This window comes from Artibeus jamaicensis, unplaced genomic scaffold (genome assembly GCF_021234435.1).
Source record: "Artibeus jamaicensis isolate MK-2021 breed Jamaican fruit bat unplaced genomic scaffold, CSHL_Jam_final contig_467, whole genome shotgun sequence".
Classification (NCBI taxonomy): domain Eukaryota; kingdom Metazoa; phylum Chordata; class Mammalia; order Chiroptera; family Phyllostomidae; genus Artibeus; species Artibeus jamaicensis.
In genome coordinates, this window is record NW_026521845.1 from 1,699,212 (window position 1) to 1,720,060 (window position 20,849).

Genomic DNA, 20,849 nt, shown 5'->3' on the forward strand with positions numbered 1-20,849 from the left:
CGATTAAATGCCATTCAAAACCTGAAGCAAAGCTTTTTGAGAAATTCAATGAGCTAATCCTGGAAATTGTGGGGAAAAGCAAAGAACCAAGAGTCATCAAGGTGAAGAAGGTGGTGGCCAAGCTCAGCGGAGAAGGTTCTCATCCTGCCAGATAGCAAACGTAACTCGGGAGCGGAGTCCAAGGCACTGGGGCCCGGACAGACGGGCGGGCCAGAGGAGCCTCCATCACAGAGACCCTCCATCAGAGACCCTCCATCAGAGAGCCACGAGGAATGGCGCTGCGGGTGAGGGTGGGACTGACCAGTAAGTGGCAGGGTCGCAATTAGGTTGTTACGTGAATAATGTAGAACTGGCTTTTGAGATGGCGTAGACAGAGATCTGGTTTTAGATGAATAAAATCTTAAGTGTGAGCAGCAGCATTTTTTAAACTTTCAGAGAAAATGTAAGCGAAGGCTTGTATGATTTTCAGGTAGACAAGAATTTTCAGTGCAATGACACACAGTATAGACCTTAGACAAAAGGACTGATGAATCAGACTACGTTGAAACTAAGAATTTCTGTTCAGTAAAAGACACTATGAAGAGTGAAAAAATGAACCTAAACTAGATGAGCAAATCCTACAATGCCTGATACTAGTAATAGTGACCAGCAAGTGGGGATCAGAGAGTTTAAATCGCTGCAGCCACGCTGGCCTGCAGTTCGTCTGTGTCTCGTAGAGCTGACCGCTCACACGCCCTGCAGCCTGGCCACGCTGCTGTGTGCGCTCAGAGGGGAACCCTGCACGGGTGTTTGTTCTCACCAAAACCGGGGAAGCCTCCCAGGGGTCCATGAATGGAAGAGTGGGCAAATGCAGCCCATCACACGTGGGGATGTGGTTCAGCGGCCCGTGTGACGGCGTGGGTTAGACTTCCGGTGCCACGCCCAGTGAAAACAGCAAGGCGGGAGCCTGCTGGGGCACAAAGCTTTCCCATGAAGCTCATAAGGAAAACTATAGACTGTGTTGTTGAGGGGTATGCATAATGCACCTGTTTTTTAAAAGGAAAAAGGTAAGGGAGTCACAGACACAAAATTGAAGACAAATTGCCTTTTGCCGAGGGCCAGGAGGATGGGCTGCGAAAGAAGCAGACAAGCGGATACAGCTACAGAGTTGTTCCAGTTCTTAGGTCGGGTACTGAGGGGGTATGGTTTTGTACGTGTCAATTATTACATAGCCAAAAATATAAAAAGGAAATAGGCAGCTTAAAGAGGTTATCTGTGTTTCCTGCCATCCCTTTTTGGGGAAATACCTCTGTGCAGGAAGGGGTTAACCTGGCAGGCCTGAGCCGCTGTCCTGGGAAAGGCCTGCTCACAAGGTTGGCCCTTGGCTGACGTCTGGGAACTTGGACTTCAGGGTGTCCACCATGCCCAGAACGGAAGGCAGTGGCTCCCTGGGCCCAGACTGTCTGCACAGGCAGTACCTGCGGTTTACACTGAACACCTGCTTTCCCTCCTGATCAAGCTGGGTGGCTGACATGACCGCCCCCAGTAGAAACCCTGGGCCCTGAGTGTCTGATGAGCTTCCCTGGTGGGCAGCACTGCCCTCGGGGAATTCGTCCTGTGTGTCCCCTGGGAGAAGACCCTCAGAAGCTTGGCCCGATCACCTCCAGACTTGGCCCAGTGCGCCTTTCCCCTTTGATGTCTGTGCTTATGTCCTGTGCTGTGATACATGATGGCACTGAGTCCTATCAGTCCTCCCAGTGGACAGCTGGACCTCAGGGTGGCCTTGGGGACCTCAGCACAACTTATGCTTAGAACTGCAATGTTTGTTACGAAAGCTTCTAGCAGGCCGACAGCTACACAGCAGTGGTCACATATACCGTCCCAAGTGTACCTGCTGCCGTCCCGAGGAGGGCGGTGGACAGAGCATGGGGCTGGTCCCTGTGGCCGAAGGCCCTCCATGCAGTTGTCTCTAGAGCAGTTTACAAAGCAAGTAATGGTCTGAATTGCAAACCAGCCTCCAATGTTGCTGACAAGCATGTCAGAGTCATTCTGTACGTACTCCTGGGGATTCTTTCTGTCGCTTTGTGTACGCTTGGGTGCAAAGCAGTGGGTGGAGTAAAAACTATGTGGTCCTAGGTTTCTTAGTTAGTTTTCCAGGGGCAGAAGTGACTGCTCTTCGGGTGAAATCTGATTACCCAATGTCTGTTGTAAAAGTCCTTATCGTATCTGTCATGTTTCTTCCAGAGACGTGTTACATCAGAATTTTGAGAGTTACAAGCCTGAAGTACAAGAGCTGATCTGCGTGGCCGATCGTTTGGGGTCGCTGATGCAATATGAGACGCCCGGCTTCCTGCCCAACAAGAGGATACACAGAGGTATGTTGCAACTAACTCTCCGAAAGTGGAAACACTTCTGACAAAAGAGCAAGGATTGCTCAACCACGCTGTGATTTTCAAAAGATCACGTGTTGTGCCCATGCGAAATCCGCACTCGATCATGACGGAAACGGGCTCCGTTCGTCGGAGCCCCGGGAGAAGGCTGCGTCCTGCCTTGGCTGCGGGCTGTGCCGCGTAGACACAAGCACAGGCTGCTGGCCTGGACACTTCGCTGCAGGTCGGAGGCCACCCACGGACGCCACGTCCTTGCTGTCAGCCTGGTGCAACCTGCGGACCTCCAGGAGCCTCAGGAGGGAGCAGAGCTGGGAGGGGACAACTTTGGGGGTGTCTCTGGTTTTCTCCGATAGCTTTAGTAGGGCTGTCATGATTGTGATGTGTGCCAGTCCTGTGAAGTTGCCAGTACTCGTGACTTCCTGCAGTGACCCTCAAACAACACGGGTCTGAACAGCATGGGCCCCGCATGCGTGGGTGTTTCCCAGTAAATATACTAGGCAATGTCACAGAGATTTCCTTTGTGCTGTGCAGCAGTCGCATGGGTCACACAGGCTACCACAAAGCAGTCCCATGCTGGCCCCTCCTTCTCAGCACCTGAATCGTTACACCTGCAACTAAATACAGTTATTTTTCACATGAGCTTTTCATTTTTGGTGTCTAGTGTTAGGAACACATAGACCATCTACAGTAAACCACGTAAGACAATATTATTGTAGGTGCTGACAATTTGTCTGATAAACTGATGAGGTAAACTTATGGCACTGAGAAACACAGCACAGAACTGTGAAGGTACTTACTCTTCCGCACGGTTTCAACTTCTCAAGCTTACTCCACTCTGAGAACACAGGACATAGTACACATCACATACAAAATTACCTGTAATGGATTACTTATGCAACCAGTAAGGCCTTCAGTCAGCAGGCAATTGGCAGTTAATCTGGGGGGACCAGAGCTGTACGTAGATTTCCGCCTGCACGGGCTGCCCGGGCCCCTGAGTTGCATGTTGTCCGAGGGCCCCGTGTGACAACTCAGGAGCTGCCCCTGAGGCCCGGGGAAGATCGGGCCCGGGCCGCGTGCCGACAGGCCCCGGACGCTCCGCATTTCTCTCCCGCAGCCATGGGTTTGGCGGCGCTGGAAGTCATGCAGGCCGTGCAGCGCACGTGGATGAACTCCAAGGTCCGGATGAATGGGAAGACGCGGCCAATGCAGTGGAGGGACATGTTCGACGTCGCCGTCAGGTGGAGACGGTACGTGTGGCCCCCCCGGAGGCGTGGGGCCTGGCGGGCTGTTTACTGACCGACAATAGGCCTTGCACGTTCCGTGCTCCTGAGGTTTGTCAGAAATTGCCGGCATCATCGTTCTTGGAAATACACTCAAGGAACAGGCACAGAATAGGGATTATCATGTCTCCAAGCATGTTTTTAAAAGGAGTATTTTAGAAAAAGCCTCTGTGAAAGCAGTTTCCTTACCTGTGGTACCGTGGAGTCGACTGCTGTGCACTTCCTTCCGTCTGCGTTGAGGTGTGTGTCAGGACGATCTCATTTGCATGAGAAAAGGCGGCTCTAGTAGAAGCTGGTACTGACTTCTCGCTCTGCCGGTCGGGCATCTTTTTGGAACTTGCCAGTTTGTGTTCCGAGTTTGTAGATGTAAGGGTCTGAGCGGTCGCTTCCTCCGCTCCTTTGCAAAGACTCTGATGTTTTATTTCTAGTGCCTTTGAACCTTTCTAGGTTGGGAAAGGTCTTCATCTCTAACAAGTTCTGTTTCGTAGGATTGCTGACCCAGACCAGCCAGTGCTGTGGTTGGATCAAATGCCAGCCCGCAGTCTCAGCAGAGGTTTTAACAACCACATCAATTTAATCAGGTACGGCCCTTCTGTGCCTCTTTCGTTTTCACAGGGGTTTATTCTGAGCAGGTGGGTCTGGAGGCCATGAGGGACCCACTGCTCCCTTCCTGGTGACCTTGACAGGGGCCAGCGCAGACTTGCTCCGCCCCTGCGGAGTCCCGCCTGCGTCCCATCAGCTGGTCCGGCTGCAGAAGGAAAGGCAGCGCCTGCCCTGGGCCTGCCTCAGGCTCCGTGTCTGAGGCAGAACTCCAGGCAGAGTAGGCTGCCAGGCTCTCTCCTGGGATGTCCATCTTCCTGTCCTAAACCACGACAGAAAGCATTTAGGTGGAGGACATCGCATTTATCATAATACCCTGATAACACGGTGTGGCTGTTGTGGGAAAGGCTCCCCCTCCCGCCACCAACACACAAAGGGTTTGGAGCAATAACGCCATCTGCTGGCTGAGCCACCTGCCTGGGAGGGCTTTTCTGTGCCCAGAGCTCAGCAAGTTAGGGACTCAGGTGAAGTGCCGGGCTCCTCGCCTCTCCCTTCATGTCCTTTGCCACCTTCCCAACAAATGATGAGCAAATTGTAAAGAGTAGCAGCTTTGAAGGGATCTGCTGAATTTAATTGTAGATAGAATTTGCAAGTAAATACGGTAGTTATGTCCCATCTAAAATGCTTCTAGTTCCAGAAGTTTGAGTCAAGAAAATAATACTCTGTACACCTTTGACATTAAGTTTAACGGAAATGTCATTTAGACATTTATTTGTCTCTAATTTCTAAAAAATAACTTTTCCCTGGTGACACCTGGGTTTCTGTTTCTCATGGACTAGTTAGTGGCATTTGTAGACTAAAGTCAACTGACGTTACCACACTTTCCACCGTCAGCATGCGGTGCTGCGTGGTGGCGATGAGGAGGTGCGACGGGTCCCGCCTTCAGAAAGCTCCGAGCTGAGCACAGACGGCGGACGCAAACAGCTGCACGCAGTGTCACGCTGTGGTGGTCACGCGTGCAGGACGCCAGGGGACCCAGAGCAGGGCACTGAGACTAGCCTCCCGGCTGTTTGGAACGAGGGAAAGCAGCGAGGGGGGCAGGCCTGGGCCCAGAGAGGCTGGGGCAGGGCCAGGAAGGGACGCTGACTCGTTGTGGCGGGGGCAGGGGCTAGTTCGCCACGGAGGGAGGACCAGCCATCAAAGGCCTGAGAGACAGGCAGAGGCCAAAACGCAAAAAACTTTCCCCCAAAGTGTAAACAACTTTCTGCTCCACGGAAGGTGTTTTCTCCCCGAAAATGATGCCGAGCTATTCGGAGGTTGTAAGCAGAGAAGTGGCGTGAGCATATTTGGCCAATCAGGTGATCACTTCAGCTGCAGGTGGCAGAATAGGTTAGAGACACAGTGACCTGGGGGACACAGGAGTGGGTAGAGAGTCGTGTGGCAGCGTGACTGACAAGTGCCGAGGTCCGGAGGGCCGCGTGGAAGAGAACTGGAAGGACGGCGTTGAAACAGGGGCCCGAGCACTGGCAGCAGGTCTGACACAGGACGGTGTGGGACCACAGGGGGTCTCCTCTCTGGCTCAGGTTCCTGGGCGTCCCAGTCGGCCAGGCAGCAGCAGGGCGGAAAGCAGGCCAACGAGTTTGGGCTGGTAGATCTGGGAGAGTGTGGAAGAGGGGATTCCCGCTTGAGTCTAATGAACTTGAGGTTCGGGGGGTGTCTGGGGAGCAGGCAGACGTGTACATGTTGTACACAAGTAAGCTGTGCATTTTCTTGTGCGTGTGCACATCAGTCGGGTGTGTACATTATGTTGCACACGTGTACATCAGCATGTTGACTGTACAAGGAGTTCTGAAGGAGTTTTAAAAGGGGGGTGGGCATAGAAACGTGAGGAAAGTCTGACTCAGGGGGGCTGTGGAGAAACTACTAGTTTCCTCCAGATGACAGGTAGGAGCCCCAGCAGGTACTGTGGTCGGGGGAGCCCAGGGAGAGAAGGCTTGCGCTGCCGAGAAACTGAACGGATCCGCGGGAAGAAACTGGCGTAAGAGTCTGAGCGTCACTGAGTACAGGAGGGTTTTTCTCCCCATTTTGGCCTCTCCGGGGCTGAGTTTGGCGCCTTTCTCACCAGAATAAACCCCACGAGCTGATGACCAGGCTTGCTAAGATAGTTCTTTGCTTTTCCATTCATCAGTTGCAAATAAGTGAATTTCCCCATCTGTTTTGCTACATTAGTCTCATAGTTCTGTGTTGTTCTTTTGAATTAACTTAGCAATTAGATGGTGTTTGAAATATATTCCTTTCTAAAAATGCTTAATTTTTTTCTTACAGGGGTCAGGTGATTAACATGAGATACCTGGAATATTTTGAGAAAATTCTTCATTTTATTAAAGATAGAATTCTTATTTATCATGGGTAATCCTTTAAATTCTTTTCATAATAATGGATTGACTTTATGTATTTCTCATAGTTATGAAACTTGAAAACTAAGCCCATTGACAGACTAAATAAACTGTTTCAAATTTTCACATTGTGTTTAGAATCACAACCTCTTAGAGTGACTTATCGGCCTTCTTTTTAATAACTTCAAATGCACGGACTCAACTAAACACGTTTAATCTTACATGCAATGTTGTGACTTTGCCAGTCTTTCATTTAAAAGGCAGGATGTTTCTCTGACATTTTTTATAAGGGGTTGCCCCCTGGATACTCATTCTTCCTCGCCTGAAACACAGGGACATAGAAAGGTATAGATACACCAGTGAACAGAACCCTGGAGAATGAAAGAATTCCGAGTGGTGAGTTATCACCAAGTAAACGTCACATCGACGTGAACACCTCGCAGGGCACGTCCGTGTGAGCAGCTTCAGAGAAAAGAAACAGTCGTATCTGATTTCAGAGTCCGCAGAGGGGACTCAGCTCTCCCGACCAACAGCGGGCCTGTCCCTTCTGCTTTTCCCTGTTCCGCCTTCTAGCGGGGCTGCTGCCTGTGTCCCGGATTCTCACCTGTAGCCCAGAATTCACTAGATCAAACCACCCCATTATTTAGAAACTTCAGTAGCCGCCCACCATTTTGAATACTGAGTTATCGTAATTGAGGGTGATGTATTTAAATTAGAGGTAATGGCATAATTGTTACATTTCTGTATTAATTTTAGTCCCAACTTTTTCTCTTTTTAAGCGCTAATAACCCTAAAGGCTTGTTGGAAGTTAGGGAAGCTCTGGAAAAGGTGCACAAAGTAGAAGACCTACTTCCCATCATGAAGGTAAGTCTACTATCAAAACCGCTGTACGTTTTAGGAAAAAAGTTAAACCGTAGCACTTTTTTGAGTGAATTTTATACCATAAATGATTTAAAGTTTATGAAGCACATGCTACCTGAAAACAATGCCATAATCGCACTGAATAGTAACCAAAATAAAATAGAACACAGACATTGGACTCAAAGATAAAAGCAAACTTGTGAGGAAGGAGTAGGTACAGGAAAGAGAGGAAATAAGAATACAGACAGCTGAATTCTGTTTCTGGTCCCGACGGAGTAACTGGCACGCGGCCGCCCTTCCACACTGTGACGAGTATGCAACTGGACAAAACACAGGGCAGCTGCTTTCAGGTCTTAGACGGTCACAAGACAGAGATTCTTGAGAGAAGGGGAGCATGTGGGGTGAGCGCATGCGCACCCCAGCTCTCTGCCGGGGTTATTCACCAGACCACTGGGCAGGTGCCTGCAGCCCAAGCAGCATCTCATGGAGCTGAGGAGGCGGAGGCTGGGGTTGCATCTGCTGAAGTGGATGAACTCGGCAGGATAAGTGTCCTCCTTGCAGCTATAGTAGATAAGGCTGATTTATAGCAAATAGAAGTTAAGGAATTTCTGTGAATGACCAAAGCTCGTCCACCTCTAAGGAGTAACCAGGAGGCCTCAGGCCATATACAGGCCCATGCTGCCTCGCCAGGTGTGGGCGAGCCTGTGTCTGGGCTGGGTGCGAGGCCCCGGCTGCTGAGGAATGGCGACTCTGTGGGCCCACCTTGGGTGTTCTCACCCCCCATCTGATGGACCGAGGAGTGGTCCTCTGTCTTCTCAGCCCCCGTGTTAACTCGGCAAACATGGGCAGGTGCAGTAAGATGGACTCCACAATACACCCCACTTACTCAGAAGGTCTTCGAGGTGAGCACAGAGCCGTGAAGGAGTTCTGAAATGTAAGGAGCGTGTATTGGACTGGCGTGCAGTGCAGCGTGTCGGGTTCGGGCACGTCTCCCTGAGAGGCAGCCGGTTGCCTGCACCTGTGTGTCAACTCCTGGTGACAGTTGGCTGCAAGTGCAGCCCCATACCTGCGTGTTGTTTGGTGACTCGGGTGTCATAAGCTACGATGTCACTGGTGAGACAGCATCCTGAAGTGGTAAACCACACTCAGTGAAGTTCCCAGCAGGACATCATACACTCTTTTCTCCATTTACACGCCACGTGCATTCCTGGAAAATTCCCTGTGCATTAAAACTGTGACACATGTTTAGTGTCTGAGTGTAACAGGAGTTGCAGGCCCAGGTAATTAAGTTGCAGACAGGTTCTTCGTCTACGTGAAAGTCTGAGGGGCATGGGAAGCCCGCAGGGAGGGGCGTGCAGTACTCGTGGCTCCCACCGGCCAGACTCTCCCTCGAGTTCCCCGATGACCCCCAGGGGGCAGAGGGGACTCAGGGAGGGCTGCTGGGGCAGGCGTCGCAGTTTTTCATCTTCAGCTTTCCTGTGGGCATTTTAGGCATTTAAATGTACTAAATTGGGCCCAACACACAATCATTTAGGGAGATTTGGGTATTTTTCACGCGTCTCTGTTTAAAAGGAACCTGCGAGGGGCTACAGTTACCAGTGCAGCGGAGAGGTCGCACACCTGAAGCTGCCTTCACACTGTCACCTGGAGGGGCGCTCTTAGCTTGGTGTGATTCCTGTCGCTTGCCTGTCTGTGTCTGCAGAGTCAGAGTGTCTCTGAAATTCCCAGCTGGCAAATCAAAATAATTCTGAGCACTCGTCAGAGACCTCGGACTCTGCTAGGAAGGAGCACAGCAGAATTTCCTTGAGTTGCAGGAGGTTGGGTGCAGCCCCTGCTAAGAGTCAGGGTTGCTGCTGATCAAGACTGAGGGCGAGAAGAACCCCAGAGCGGGGTTCCAGAAGGGGCCCTGAGCCTGCTGTGCCAAGGTTCCCTGCAGCCTCAGCAGGGGCCCTGAGCAGGGTGTGGGCTGGGCGGAGAGTCGGCGCTGGGGCCTGGGGCCCGGCAGAGGCGGCCTCCTCCGTCACTGCTCACTGGGTCTCTTGCATGAGGAACCTCTGCGACCCTCCCTGAAAACATGGAAATCTGACTCAGCACCGCACAGTGGCAGTTGGGGGTGTACGATGAATTTCACACTAGTAACGTGAATTTTCTTTTTCCCTGAAAGCAGTTTAATACTAAAACGAAGGATGGGTTCACGGTGAACACGAAAGTCCCCAGCCTCAAAGATCAAGGGAAGGAGTATGATGGGTTCACAGTCACAATTACCGGCGACAAGTACGTACGTGGTCTGAGTGCGGAGGGCAGGCGGGTGGGGGTCGGGAAGTGCGCATGCGCTGACTGGCAGGGCCGGTCCGCCCACGCGGCTTTCGCTTTCTGCTGAAATGAAGCCAAGGCCCCGAGTGTAGCTATTACCACTTCTTCCCGTCACATCTACAGCATTACACTGGTGGTCAGCCTCTCCTGCCAGTGCTGAATCTGTCCGCTTTCTAGGCTCTCGGTGTGACTTCTGATGGGGCTGCTGGAAAACATTCTTCTGGGTTCTTGGAGTTCATTCGGGGAAGGCTTTTACTAATAAAGCCAAAACACATGAGAAACGGGCAGGTTCAAGGCCAACTTCTTCGTTTTTAAATGCAGGTTTTAATTATTTCAAGAGTAGTGCAGTCTTAGCGTAGAAAACTTAGAGTATACCTGTCCTTTTAGGATTGGCAACATACTCTTTTCTGTGGAGACTCAAACCACAGAAGAAAGGACACAGTTGTACCACGCCGAGATAGATGCACTCTACAAAGACCTCACAGCAAAGGGAAAAGTTCTCATCCTTTCGTCAGAATTTGGGGTAGGTGTGTGTTTTTCTGTCACCTTGCGTCCTGTGAGTGCTGGTGAACTTCGTAAAGCCTCTACCCTCTCATTGAGATTATACACTTTAAGTTCGGAATCAGCTTTAATGGACCTGTAAATACTTTTTGTTATTCTTACTGCAACGGTTCCCATATTTAGTAGCTACAGCAATTGGGGAGGGAGAAATAAATCTATTACTTACTGTATTATCATAAATGTGGGCTTTGTCATAACTTAAATGAAAAAATTGGTCCATAATGGAAATGACCTTTCCTGGCCTGTATTGCCCAACTCAAGGGGGGCCTCCTTGGTGGCAGATCTGACATGTCACCTTTGTGGCTGCAGCCGTCACTGTGCCCAAAGTCTGTGACTGCATCCACATTCTGGAATAGGTGTCCATAGCCCCAGGAAGGCACCTTCAATCTCTTGCATTTAATCAGTTAATTAATATAATTAAGCACCTAAGTTTTTATACAGAATTAAGCATATTCATCACCTAAGTCTGTGTGCAGAGGAACACATACCAGACTCTTGAGGTAGGGATGCTTGTATAACTGGTATCAATAAGTACTTTGTTTTATTTTAATCTCCATATATGTTTTGACATCGCAAGTAACACTGAAGGAGACCGAGATGTCTGTGTTTATCAGAAAAGTCTGCAGTTTTAGGAACAGCTGAGAGGCTACGGCTCTGAACTGTACCGCATGTGCCCTTTTACTAGCAAAACTGCAAAAGAGTATCGGGCAGTCAGCAGTGGGGGAGGAGTGGAATAATCCTCTTCATTCCTCGCGAACTGGCAGCTCCGTGTCCTGCCCCCTGATAAACACCTGGGGGGGTTTGTAGTCTGTTTTCAGCTCACGAGCATGTGTCTTCTTTTTCTAGGAGGCTGATGCTGTTTGCAACTTAATCTTATCCTTAGTTTATTACTTTTATAATTTAATGCCACTCTCACGAGGATCCAGGTGAGTGATGTCCTATAACTCAAAAGGTTACATGGAGAAACGTGTTCTTCTTTGCTCACACTTCCTGCTGTGGGTGCGTGTGCAAATGTGCCCCAAGCAGTGACAAGAAGCCCCCTTTGGTTTTTTCCAAACTCCACCCCAACCTACTTCCCCGACCTAGCAGACCAGGAGAAGGAGAACGAAAGGGTTCCTGTGCTGCGTGCCCGAGTTCCACGGGGGCGGGCTCACTCATCCCACTAAGATCACTGAAGGCTGCTGTGCGTGGGCGCCGTGCTCCCTGCGCCTCAGTGTCGGTGCTTCCCCCCCCCCCCCGGCTGTCACCCTGCCGTCTCCCCCCCCCCACAGGGTCTGGTCATTCATTGGCTTTCAGCCCTACTGTTGTACACTTTTGCATCACCAACCACCCTATGGTGTTTTTACTACTGCGAATAAATTCTGGCTTCTTACGAACCCGCCTGGAGTGGGTCGGATGCTGTTAACACGGGGCAGGCGTCTGCAGGGCTTTCTGTTCTTCACCCAACGCCGTGCGCAGCAAGTCACTTCAGCGGCTGTTGCTAGCACACACTTAAATTTAAAATGTTTTCGCTACAGTAATTACTTGCCCATCTTTATTAATACTTTAAAGCTCTTCTAAATGTGGTAGTAAATTTCATTATAATATTGGAGAGGCATCGAAAGAAAATAGGAGCGTAAATATTGCAGTATCAGCCAACTGTGACTGGCAGGGTCCTCTGAGCAGAGCTGCCCATGAGTCTGCAGCGCCACCTCCAGGCCTGCCCTGTGCACACACCCAGCAGCGGTCCCTGTCCTCGGCACCTGGGGCCTCCTGTGTGACCACGTGTGAAGGAAGTGGAGCTCTAGTCACCATCTGTCCCCACTTATGTTCAGTCCCCAAATGCTGCTGGTTCTGCCTCCGGACCCCCAGTTCTCTCTCCCTTATTCCCACAGCCACAGCCACAATGCAGACCCTTGTTATCTCCCGACACAGCCTTGCTCACTCGTCTCGCTGCTTCCCCGCTCTGTGCCCCCCGTTCTGCACGCCTGTCGGCCCCAGTGCAAACACGGTGGCATCACGCCTGGGCCCTCGTTCACGCTGGCTCCATCCCTCCCTCCCTTCCCTGCCCCGTAGAACTCCTGAGGTCCTCTCCCCAGCATCCCTCCCTGCCTTTCCTCGCGTGTTCATGTCCCCACTCTGCTTTTCCCTCCGTGCCAGCCTGCGGCCCACCTGCTCCTCTGCCTCCTTTGCCCTGCCCCAGCCTCCGTGGGCGGTCCTTCCCTGTCGGAGGCGGAGCCTCGTCCTGGGTACCTGGTCCTGGGGCGCCTTGCCCAGGGCCTCTGCCGGGTGTGTGGTGCAGCTGTCACAATCGGAGCAGGTCTGTCCGTGCCAGGAGGGAGACCGACACCGCAGATCGGCTTTCAGGCCGTCTGTCGGTGCCTGGGGGAGCCTGTGCGCTCTGCAGCTTCGAGGGCCAGAGGGTTTTAAGGCTTAAATGATAAGATTAATCTGTATTTACGAAGTATACTGTGGGTATGCATTTTAAAACCAAGCAAGCTTCAAGAATTGTTAAAAATATAAACACATTTTCTAATGCGTTATTTCACAAGAATTTAAACACTGAATGGAAAGAAATGTTCTAATTAAAATAAGCACTTTTTTCCCTTATAAAAAGGATACATTTGGTCACATTTATTCTTAAATAAGCATGTTTATATAAGTGTGTATACATGCATATATATATTTAGTAGTAAGATAGTAAATACTTTTTAAACCAAATGAAAGTAGTGTTATGTTTAATGTCCAAAGATTCTTAAGAGAAAGAAAATTTCCTGCTATGAGGGGAAATCCGCGGCGGGCTCAGCAGCCCTTTGTAGGCACCTGACGGGTGACCCTTCTGTGTTGGCAGTGTGATAGCCTATTCGGTGATCGTGGGAGCGTTGATGGCAAGTGGAAAAGAAGTGGCGGGGAAAATTCCTAAAGGGAAGGTAGGTTGGCCGGGCAGGGGGTGGGGGGTGCCCGGCTGTGTGTAAACCCCAGTCTGTGGGTTTCATGCGAAGATCCGAGAGTTGAACAGATGCCAGCGGGAGCCTTTCTCCTCCCCATTTGCTCACGCTCCTCAATGTCTCTCTTTTTCAGTTAGTTGACTTTGAAGCTATGACAGCCCCTGGTTCAGAGGCCTTCAGCAAAATAGCCAAAAGCTGGATGAACTTGAAAAGGTCAGCATTTGATGAGGGTCTACAAAAAGATACTGCAACTGAGAGGGAGAAAAGGGACCCCCTGTTACTTTGGGGGCCACGGTGGAAACCGGGACAGTGCTCTTTTCCATGAGTTCCTAGTATACAGTGAATTTAAAGGTGAAAAGGTTTGGCCGTCGTGTGTGATCCCCCAAAGGGTGAGTGTGTAGAGGAAAATGAATAATGAATAAAAAACAGACACTCTTTAGTTGACGACAGAAAGTCACAGGTGACTTAGAGCTGTGGTCAGACACTTGTCTCTCCTGGCTGGCTCACCCTGTGTCCCGAAGGCTGAGGGTCGGCATTGACCAGTGGACCTGAAAACGGGGCTGAGCCCTCCCAGGCTCTTCCCTCCCAGGGGCGGTGCCCTGCCTTTCCAGCTGCACCTTCACTGCCGTCTCAAGTCGGAGAAGGTGGCACTTTATTCTGATTCAGGAGATGGGTGCGTGTGAGTCAGGGAATCCGAACCAGAAATTACCCCGACACTGCCGGGCCAGCCACATGGCCGGCGACTCTGGTCTCCCTGGCTCAGCCGCCTGGAAGCACCTGGGAAGAGGCGGAGGGAAGAAGCGCACAGACGCTTCAGAAGCTGACAAAGGAGAAGCACGTCTCACTGTTCTGCCTGGTTGAGCCTGCTCCTTCTCCATGGTTTCTCCTTTGTAACCACCACCAATGTGGCCTTCCCTATCGGTCCGACTGGTGCAGCAGCCACCGTAAAAATTGCTGGGCAATTTGTGCTGTTTAAAACAGAGAAGTTCATGTCTGTGGGACACTCCTCTTCAATATGTAACATTCCATTAGCATTGTAATAAAAATTCCTAACGGTTACGTTTTTTCCCAGTATATTCTTGTTTCAGGGTTTCTACTCTACGTGAGGTTTAGTAGAATGACCCTGAGGTCCAAGCTCACCCTCTGTTTCTTACCCCATTTTACAGTGTTAGTCTTTCAACAGTTTTTAAAGGAAAGAGTAACATCAGCAACTGACCTTGTGCAGTGACCACTTTCCCTCGCCCTTCAACTGCGTTGTCTCGGCCCATAGTCGCAGCTACTCTGTGCGCTGGCACTGTCCCTGCCCCAGGTCAGGGAGGGAGCGACCACAGGGAAATGACTGCAGCTAGTGAGGAGCGTGAAATGCCCTGAAACCCGTGTCTCCTGATTCCGGTGCAGCGAGCACGCCACCACGACATGTGTGCGTAACAGTCACGTGGAGATCAGAGCTTAATTTTTCCCCTGGAGACTCTGGTTGAGGTTCCAAGCAGCTCACACGTGAGCCTTCTGATGCCTCAGTCCGTGGCGCAGAAGGATCTGTTCCATTCACAGGTCCTCCCTCCTCTTTGTAATAATTGTCTGACATCATTTACGGGGTGTTGGAAAGTGAATATTGTAATAGGAATCAATCTAACATGAGCTTTGCCCTTTTTGTCGAGTTGCATTACCGTTCACACCCTGTCTTCGTATTTTTCTCTTTCAGTATCTCGCCTTCGTACAAGACCCTCCCGTCAGTCTCGGAGACGTTCCCGACACTCCGGTCCATGATCGAGGTGCTGAACACCCACTCCTCGCCACGCTGTCTTAAGAAACTCTAGTCACGCGGCGGTATTTATACAGGGAAACGGCCAGACCTCTTGCTTCTTAAGTTATTTTTAAAACATGGAATTACAAAGATACTAGGTCCTTTATTACTTTTGATACCAACTTTTGATAGGAACTGAATACTTGAAATCATTGTCTTTACTTTCTGAACCACAACAGCGATCATGAAAGAGGGTTTTGGGGCAAAGGCTGCAACGTCTGGGAGCAAAGACGTGTTCATTAGTCCGTGGCCTGTTGGTTTCCACTTTCAAAGTCATACAGCTCCTTCCTTACAGCAAACAGGTTGACTTCAGAAACCAAAAATTACTCATTAAAAGGGACAAAACCAACAACAGCAGTATTTTCATTCAAGATCTGCATTTTTCCCCAAGATTTTTGTTTCATGCACACGGTGCCGGACGTCTGGTTTTCAACTCGCACGACCTCCGTGTGTGGGTTCTGCGCCGTCTTCGACCCGTGGAAGGCCCGTGCGCCGTCCACGCGGGCTGTGGGGCTCACCGCCAGGGGCACCATGGCCAGTGGTGCAGACGGTGTTTGCCGGTGACCCAGACACTGAGTTACTGAACCATGGTTTTTTTTTCTTTTTGTTGGGAAAAGTAAACGGGTGATGTCTCTAAATCACCAGGTTTTGACACTGGATTACGGATGTTTTCGTTTTGTGAACAAGTTCACTGTCACGTCTGAGAACATTCAGAGGAAGACTGACTGTTCCTGTCAGACAGGGTAAATGACCGTGAGTGAAGTGGGGTCATTAAACTACTGCCATTTTCAAACCGGTTTCGTTTTTCTTTGATTTTTTTTTTTTAACAGTCGAACTATTCACTGCTCTCTGATATTTAGTTTGTGTGGTGGAGTCTCGCACAGAGATGCGTGATGATACCTCAGGGTGTCTGCTCCGGGAGTTAATGCCTGGAGGTGTTAGTGGGTTGCGTGGCGATTGATCAGGTGGGACTCGCCATTCGGACAGATGTCGCTCTGGGCACTGGCCTGGGCTTCCCGACAGCCCTGGAGATGTGGCTCGTGCTCCACTCTCTGCTGACAGCCAGTGAAGGCGAGGGGAGAATGATTACGCCATCCAGCATGCCTCATCTCACAGACTCCGTCCACGGTCAGTGTTGTCCGAGACGAGCGCTGTAGGCGAGGGCGCCCAGGCTCTGGGAAGTTCATGACTCTCCAGGGTCACCCACTGTTGAAGCCTGATGCTAGGGTTCCAGCTGGTCCTCTCGGACCCCGGGGCCTGCCCTGACCCCCATAGTTTGGAGGGACCAAAGATTCCATTCTCAGGATCTTCTCCAGACTTAGAAAAAGTAGCCTGTGCCACGCGGGCCTCCCTGTGTCTGCTGCATTTCTCTGCACTCTGAAGTCCTGACCCAACTGGTCCGTCCACCTGGAGACCCCGACATGCAGGGGGCTGCGTCCCACGTGCTCCTCAGGATGACACGCAAGACAGGCTGGGTGCCATCAGCCAGCTCTTCCCTTCCCTCCTGCAAAGCCCCACCGTCACTTCTCTTTCCTCCGCTCCCCCGATGTCCCCACCCCAAGTCCGCTGTCACCTCCCCGGGACCACGGCCACCGTTGTCCCTAACTTGTCTGAAGGCAGCTGCTCTGCTCAAACCCCCACGGCCTCTCACTGCCCACCCGACGTGGCCTCGGCTTCTCCAGCCTCCCCTCCCACCACCTTCCTCTCATGTACATTCCCTGGCCACACGCTCCTCCTCCATACTCTCAACTTCCCATGGGAACCGTACAGCCAACTTGGCGGCACCTACTACAACTTTCTGTGGTGACGGGACTGTGCTATGTCCACCTTTCCAGTGTGGTAGCCACCACCTGCCACAGGTGGCTCCTGACCACTGGAAACAGGGCTAGTGTGAGTGGGGAACTGAGTTTTTGATTTAGTTTGAATTCATTAAATGTAGACAGCCACTTGAAGTTAGCGGCTATTATAGGGGACAGCACAGCCTGGAGAGTTCCTGAGTAGGCTTTGGAGTAAGTGTTTCCATGGAAATGATCCCAAATCATGTTCTGCTGCTCATTAGTATCACGAACTTCATGTTACGGGCTTGTCAGAGCAGCTAAGTTTATGCTAGGACCCTCTAGCATAAAACTTGCTAGTAAAGTAGGAACTTGTTATGTGGAAAGTGTGTGAAGGGCAGGAAACCAGCCTCCAACTCAAGGAAGCTTACCTCCCAACATTTGGAAGTAAGATTCGGACGGGCCAGAACAGAGACCAGCGGACTCACCTGGAGAAACCCAGGGCGTGCGGACCAGGAAAGGGGGCCGTAGGCGCGACGTGCCCGCAGGTGTCCACAGCGGAGCTGCTATTTTCCTGCTGCTATTTCCTTGCCCCAGGGTCCGTGCGTCCCCACCTCTTCCCCATCTCAGAAACGGCACCCTCTGCCCAGCAGCTCGGGCCAGCGCCCCGGGTCGGGTTCGAGTCTGCACTCCCCTAGTCTCCAGACCGCTCCCACCCAGTTCCTCGTGAGATGGGGTCCGCACTGCCTCTACAGGGCCCCAGGTGGGCTCATGTCTCCCCACCATTGCTGTCAACCCCCATCCCAAGGTATTTAAATGTAAATTAGTTAAACTTGAGTGCAAAAAAACAAACAAATGCTTGTTTTGGGGGCCACTTGCCATGTTCTAGGTGCCCACCTGTGCCCGGTGGCCTCCCCGCTGACGGCAGATACGGAGCCTTCCCACCAGGGCAGGATGTGCTGTGGGGCGGAGCTGCACACAGACAGCCCCCACGCACCTCCATATCGGACAGAAGTCACAGTGGGAGTCCTGGGGTCTAAAGGCAGAGTCCAGGTTTTGGAGGGCGGCCCAGGGGAGACATCTGGGTTATGAGTTATGATGGTCCATGTAAGTCGGGTAGGCACATGTATCTGAAGTGAACAATATTGCTGTGATTGAATACGACTCAGTTTACAAGCTCCAATTTCTACTGGTAAGAGAATATTTCCTGTGCCAGGTCACCATGATCCAGGCATTTCCAGTTTTGAACAGCCTTCACTCCCTGGTCACACAGGCCCCCTTCGCCTGTAGGGGACGGCCTGATGCCCTGAGCCCGGTCTCTCAGCTTCCTGCAGCCCTGGGTGCTGGTCGCTACCCCCTACGGTGCCCGGGTTGCTATCCTTGCTGCATGTACCAGTAGCAGCCAGGCTCCTCTCCTGGTGGGGGCGCTGCTCGACAGCACGCACACTGCCCATGCTGCTGGCCCTTTCCTGCCCACTGGGCCCTCTGTGCTCCAGGGCCCATGGCTGCCCGCCAGACACCCCTGCTCCTCTCTGCCAGGCCTGCCGCCATCCTTCCCGGGGAGCGCTGCCCTTTTGGAGCAAACAGATTTTGAACACTTGTTGGCATTTCTCTCAGTGCTGTACACCATTACCTCATTCAGTCCTCTCTGGAGCCCTGGTAGGTGGGCACTAGGACCCACTTCGATGGCTCCATTGGGTGGGGAGTGACTTACCCATCACAGCCTTGAACGCTGCACACGAGCTTCCACGCAGGTGTTGGCACGCAGTGGACAGCGGAGGCGGAGGGCCAGTGGGGGGTCACTCCAGCACCCAGGCCTTAACCCCAGAATCCCCCACTTGCTAGGTCAGTCTGACAGACAGTGTGTTGTCCAGTGGGCCAATGGCTTCTGGTCACCTACCAGGCGGAAAAGCCACCCCGGCATTAGAGGGTCTCCCGGTCACCATCCGTCAGGGGCCAGGAAAGTGGTTTGTTCTTCAGCGTAGCTCTGGGGGCCTCATAAGAAGGAACACATTCGTCAAGGTTTACGATAATCTCAGCTGAGACTAAGACCTGTTGCTTCTTAGGCTCAGAGTTTAAAATAGTACCTCTGTCAAAATGTAGATTCCAAATCAGCCTTCCATTTAGTAGGCTCCGTGGGTCTAGAACAATCTGGACACGACCCAACTCCTAAATCACTGCTTCGGTGTAGAAGTAACTTTTGAGGTGAACGCAGCACCTTCTGCTTCAGGTAAAGACAGCTTCTGGCACAGATAACGCCCCCTTTTTATTACAAAATCTTTTATTACAAAATCATAAGCATGTAATTCTGTAACATGAGTATCACACTCATGCACACCACAGGACACCTTAGATGAAAATGTTCAAATTAAAGCTATAAATGATCACACCCATATCATTGCCCTACCGACCACACTGAGGCAGGCCTGCCGCACCCTGTATGTTTGTGCTAACTATCCATCCCATTTCACAGGTGTGAAGTAACACATACGTGCAGCACAAGAGGCTAACATGAGTGGGGGGACCAGTTAACGTGTTTGAAATACATTCTTAAACATGTTTTTTACAAGTGCCTTTCAGTGCTTACAGCATGAGAACTTACAGCGTTCTCAGGCCACCCAGGGGAGCTCCTGCGATTTGTCCTGGGGGAACCGGGACAGGAGGAAATGAGTGGCCGCCCGAGGTCACATGGGTGGGCCTCAGTAAACAGCACAGTCGCCCGTCTTGCACAGAAACTCCTGACAACACCCCCCGCGGGCCTGCCTTTTCTTGGCTGAACAGCCCCTTCACTGCGCTCTGGCTTCCTCTTCATATCTGCCGCCTCCTACTGCTCCTCAGAATGAAGCGCCCGCACGTGGACACCGCAGTCCAGAGGTGGTCTGGCCACTGCGGGCGTATCGTACGTATGAAAATGCACACCTGGATGTGTGCACATTGTGGGTGAACTGTCACAAACCCAACACTGTTACAACTCGCACCCAGCACCCAGAAGCTCCCATAAATGTACATACGTGTGCCTGCATCAGTATTTATCCAGTGTTACGTAGAGCAGTTTTTCCCAAAAATTGGTCCAAACAATTTTTTTTTCAAAAATTCTTCTATCACAACAATGGACATCATATTTCCATTTGTGATTTGAAAAGTGTATTGTCTGTGAACACCTGCATCTTACGTGCCTTTACGTACCAGTAAAATCACGGCTTGTGCCGACAATCCTCACCCCTCTGTCCCCATGGTATTTGCCCAGCTGATTGCTCTGTGTCTCCTCCCGGGCTCCCCCGCCCCGATCCAGGTGGCTGATGCCCTCACGTGGCTAACACGTGTGTGGTAGCACGGCTGTAACACACTCCCCATCAGGCCTGAGCTTGTCGCATGATGGGACCAGGAGGTATTGGGATTATTCCCGTACCTTTCTAAAAGTGTCTGAGCAGTCACAGTGCCCCAGATGGAAGAGGACAGCCATCTTGTCGGATTCTCCCCCCGCCACAGGGTTAAGGCACAGCCTCTCTTACAGAGCAAGGTGGCTCTTCCCAGTAGCCCGAGTGTCCTTCCCATTGTGTCCCAACTCCACAGGTCCTCCTGACCGGTGGGTGTGGGTGACGGCTGCCCACGGCCACTGTTAAGATAGGTAAGTCTCTGCTTTACTTGTATTTCTGTCACATTTTGCTTTGTAGACTTTGAGATAACGTACACATAAAGTTGGAGTTATCTTACTAGTAAATTCAATGTTTTTCGATATAAAGTATCCCTGTATCTCCTAATGGTTTTTGCCTTAATGTCTGTCTATTCCATCCGACATGCCCTAGCTATACCACCTTATTTTTGTACTCTTGATTTTTTCCTGTTTATTCCAGTTTTTTTCTCTTTTTTCCCCCTCTCTATTCTTTTGGGCTAGTGGTTTCTGTAATTTTTTTTTTCTCACCAGGATTTTGGAAACTATATACGTTTTTCCTATTCTTTGAGCAGTTACCCAAGAAATTGTAACAACATACAGTTCTTCACACTGGCAACTGGATGGACATG

At 51.1% G+C, this 20,849-nt stretch overlaps 1 protein-coding gene across 6 annotated transcripts in view; it reads left to right on the forward strand.

The window, feature by feature from the left end:
• The window catches only part of TTC13 (tetratricopeptide repeat domain 13), a 61,072-nt gene extending 45,224 nt beyond the window's left edge, over positions 1-15,848 (forward strand). For 3 of the 6 annotated variants that reach the window (XM_037136732.2, XM_037136734.2, XM_037136736.2), the window contains 11 exons: positions 2,224-2,354; positions 3,484-3,616; positions 4,138-4,230; positions 6,515-6,598; positions 7,365-7,449; positions 9,611-9,720; positions 10,147-10,282; positions 11,167-11,246; positions 13,151-13,229; positions 13,381-13,460; positions 14,950-15,848. In XM_037136732.2, coding sequence (XP_036992627.1) covers positions 2,224-2,354; positions 3,484-3,616; positions 4,138-4,230; positions 6,515-6,598; positions 7,365-7,449; positions 9,611-9,720; positions 10,147-10,282; positions 11,167-11,246; positions 13,151-13,229; positions 13,381-13,460; positions 14,950-15,064 — 1,126 coding nt within the window. In that variant the 3' untranslated portion in view covers positions 15,065-15,848. The remainder of the gene's footprint in view (positions 1-2,223; positions 2,355-3,483; positions 3,617-4,137; positions 4,231-6,514; positions 6,599-7,364; positions 7,450-9,610; positions 9,721-10,146; positions 10,283-11,166; positions 11,247-13,150; positions 13,230-13,380; positions 13,461-14,949) is intronic. The other 3 variants (XM_037136733.2, XM_037136735.2, XM_037136737.2) reach the window with 1 other exon arrangement.
• The last annotated feature ends 5,001 nt before the right edge of the window (positions 15,849-20,849 follow it).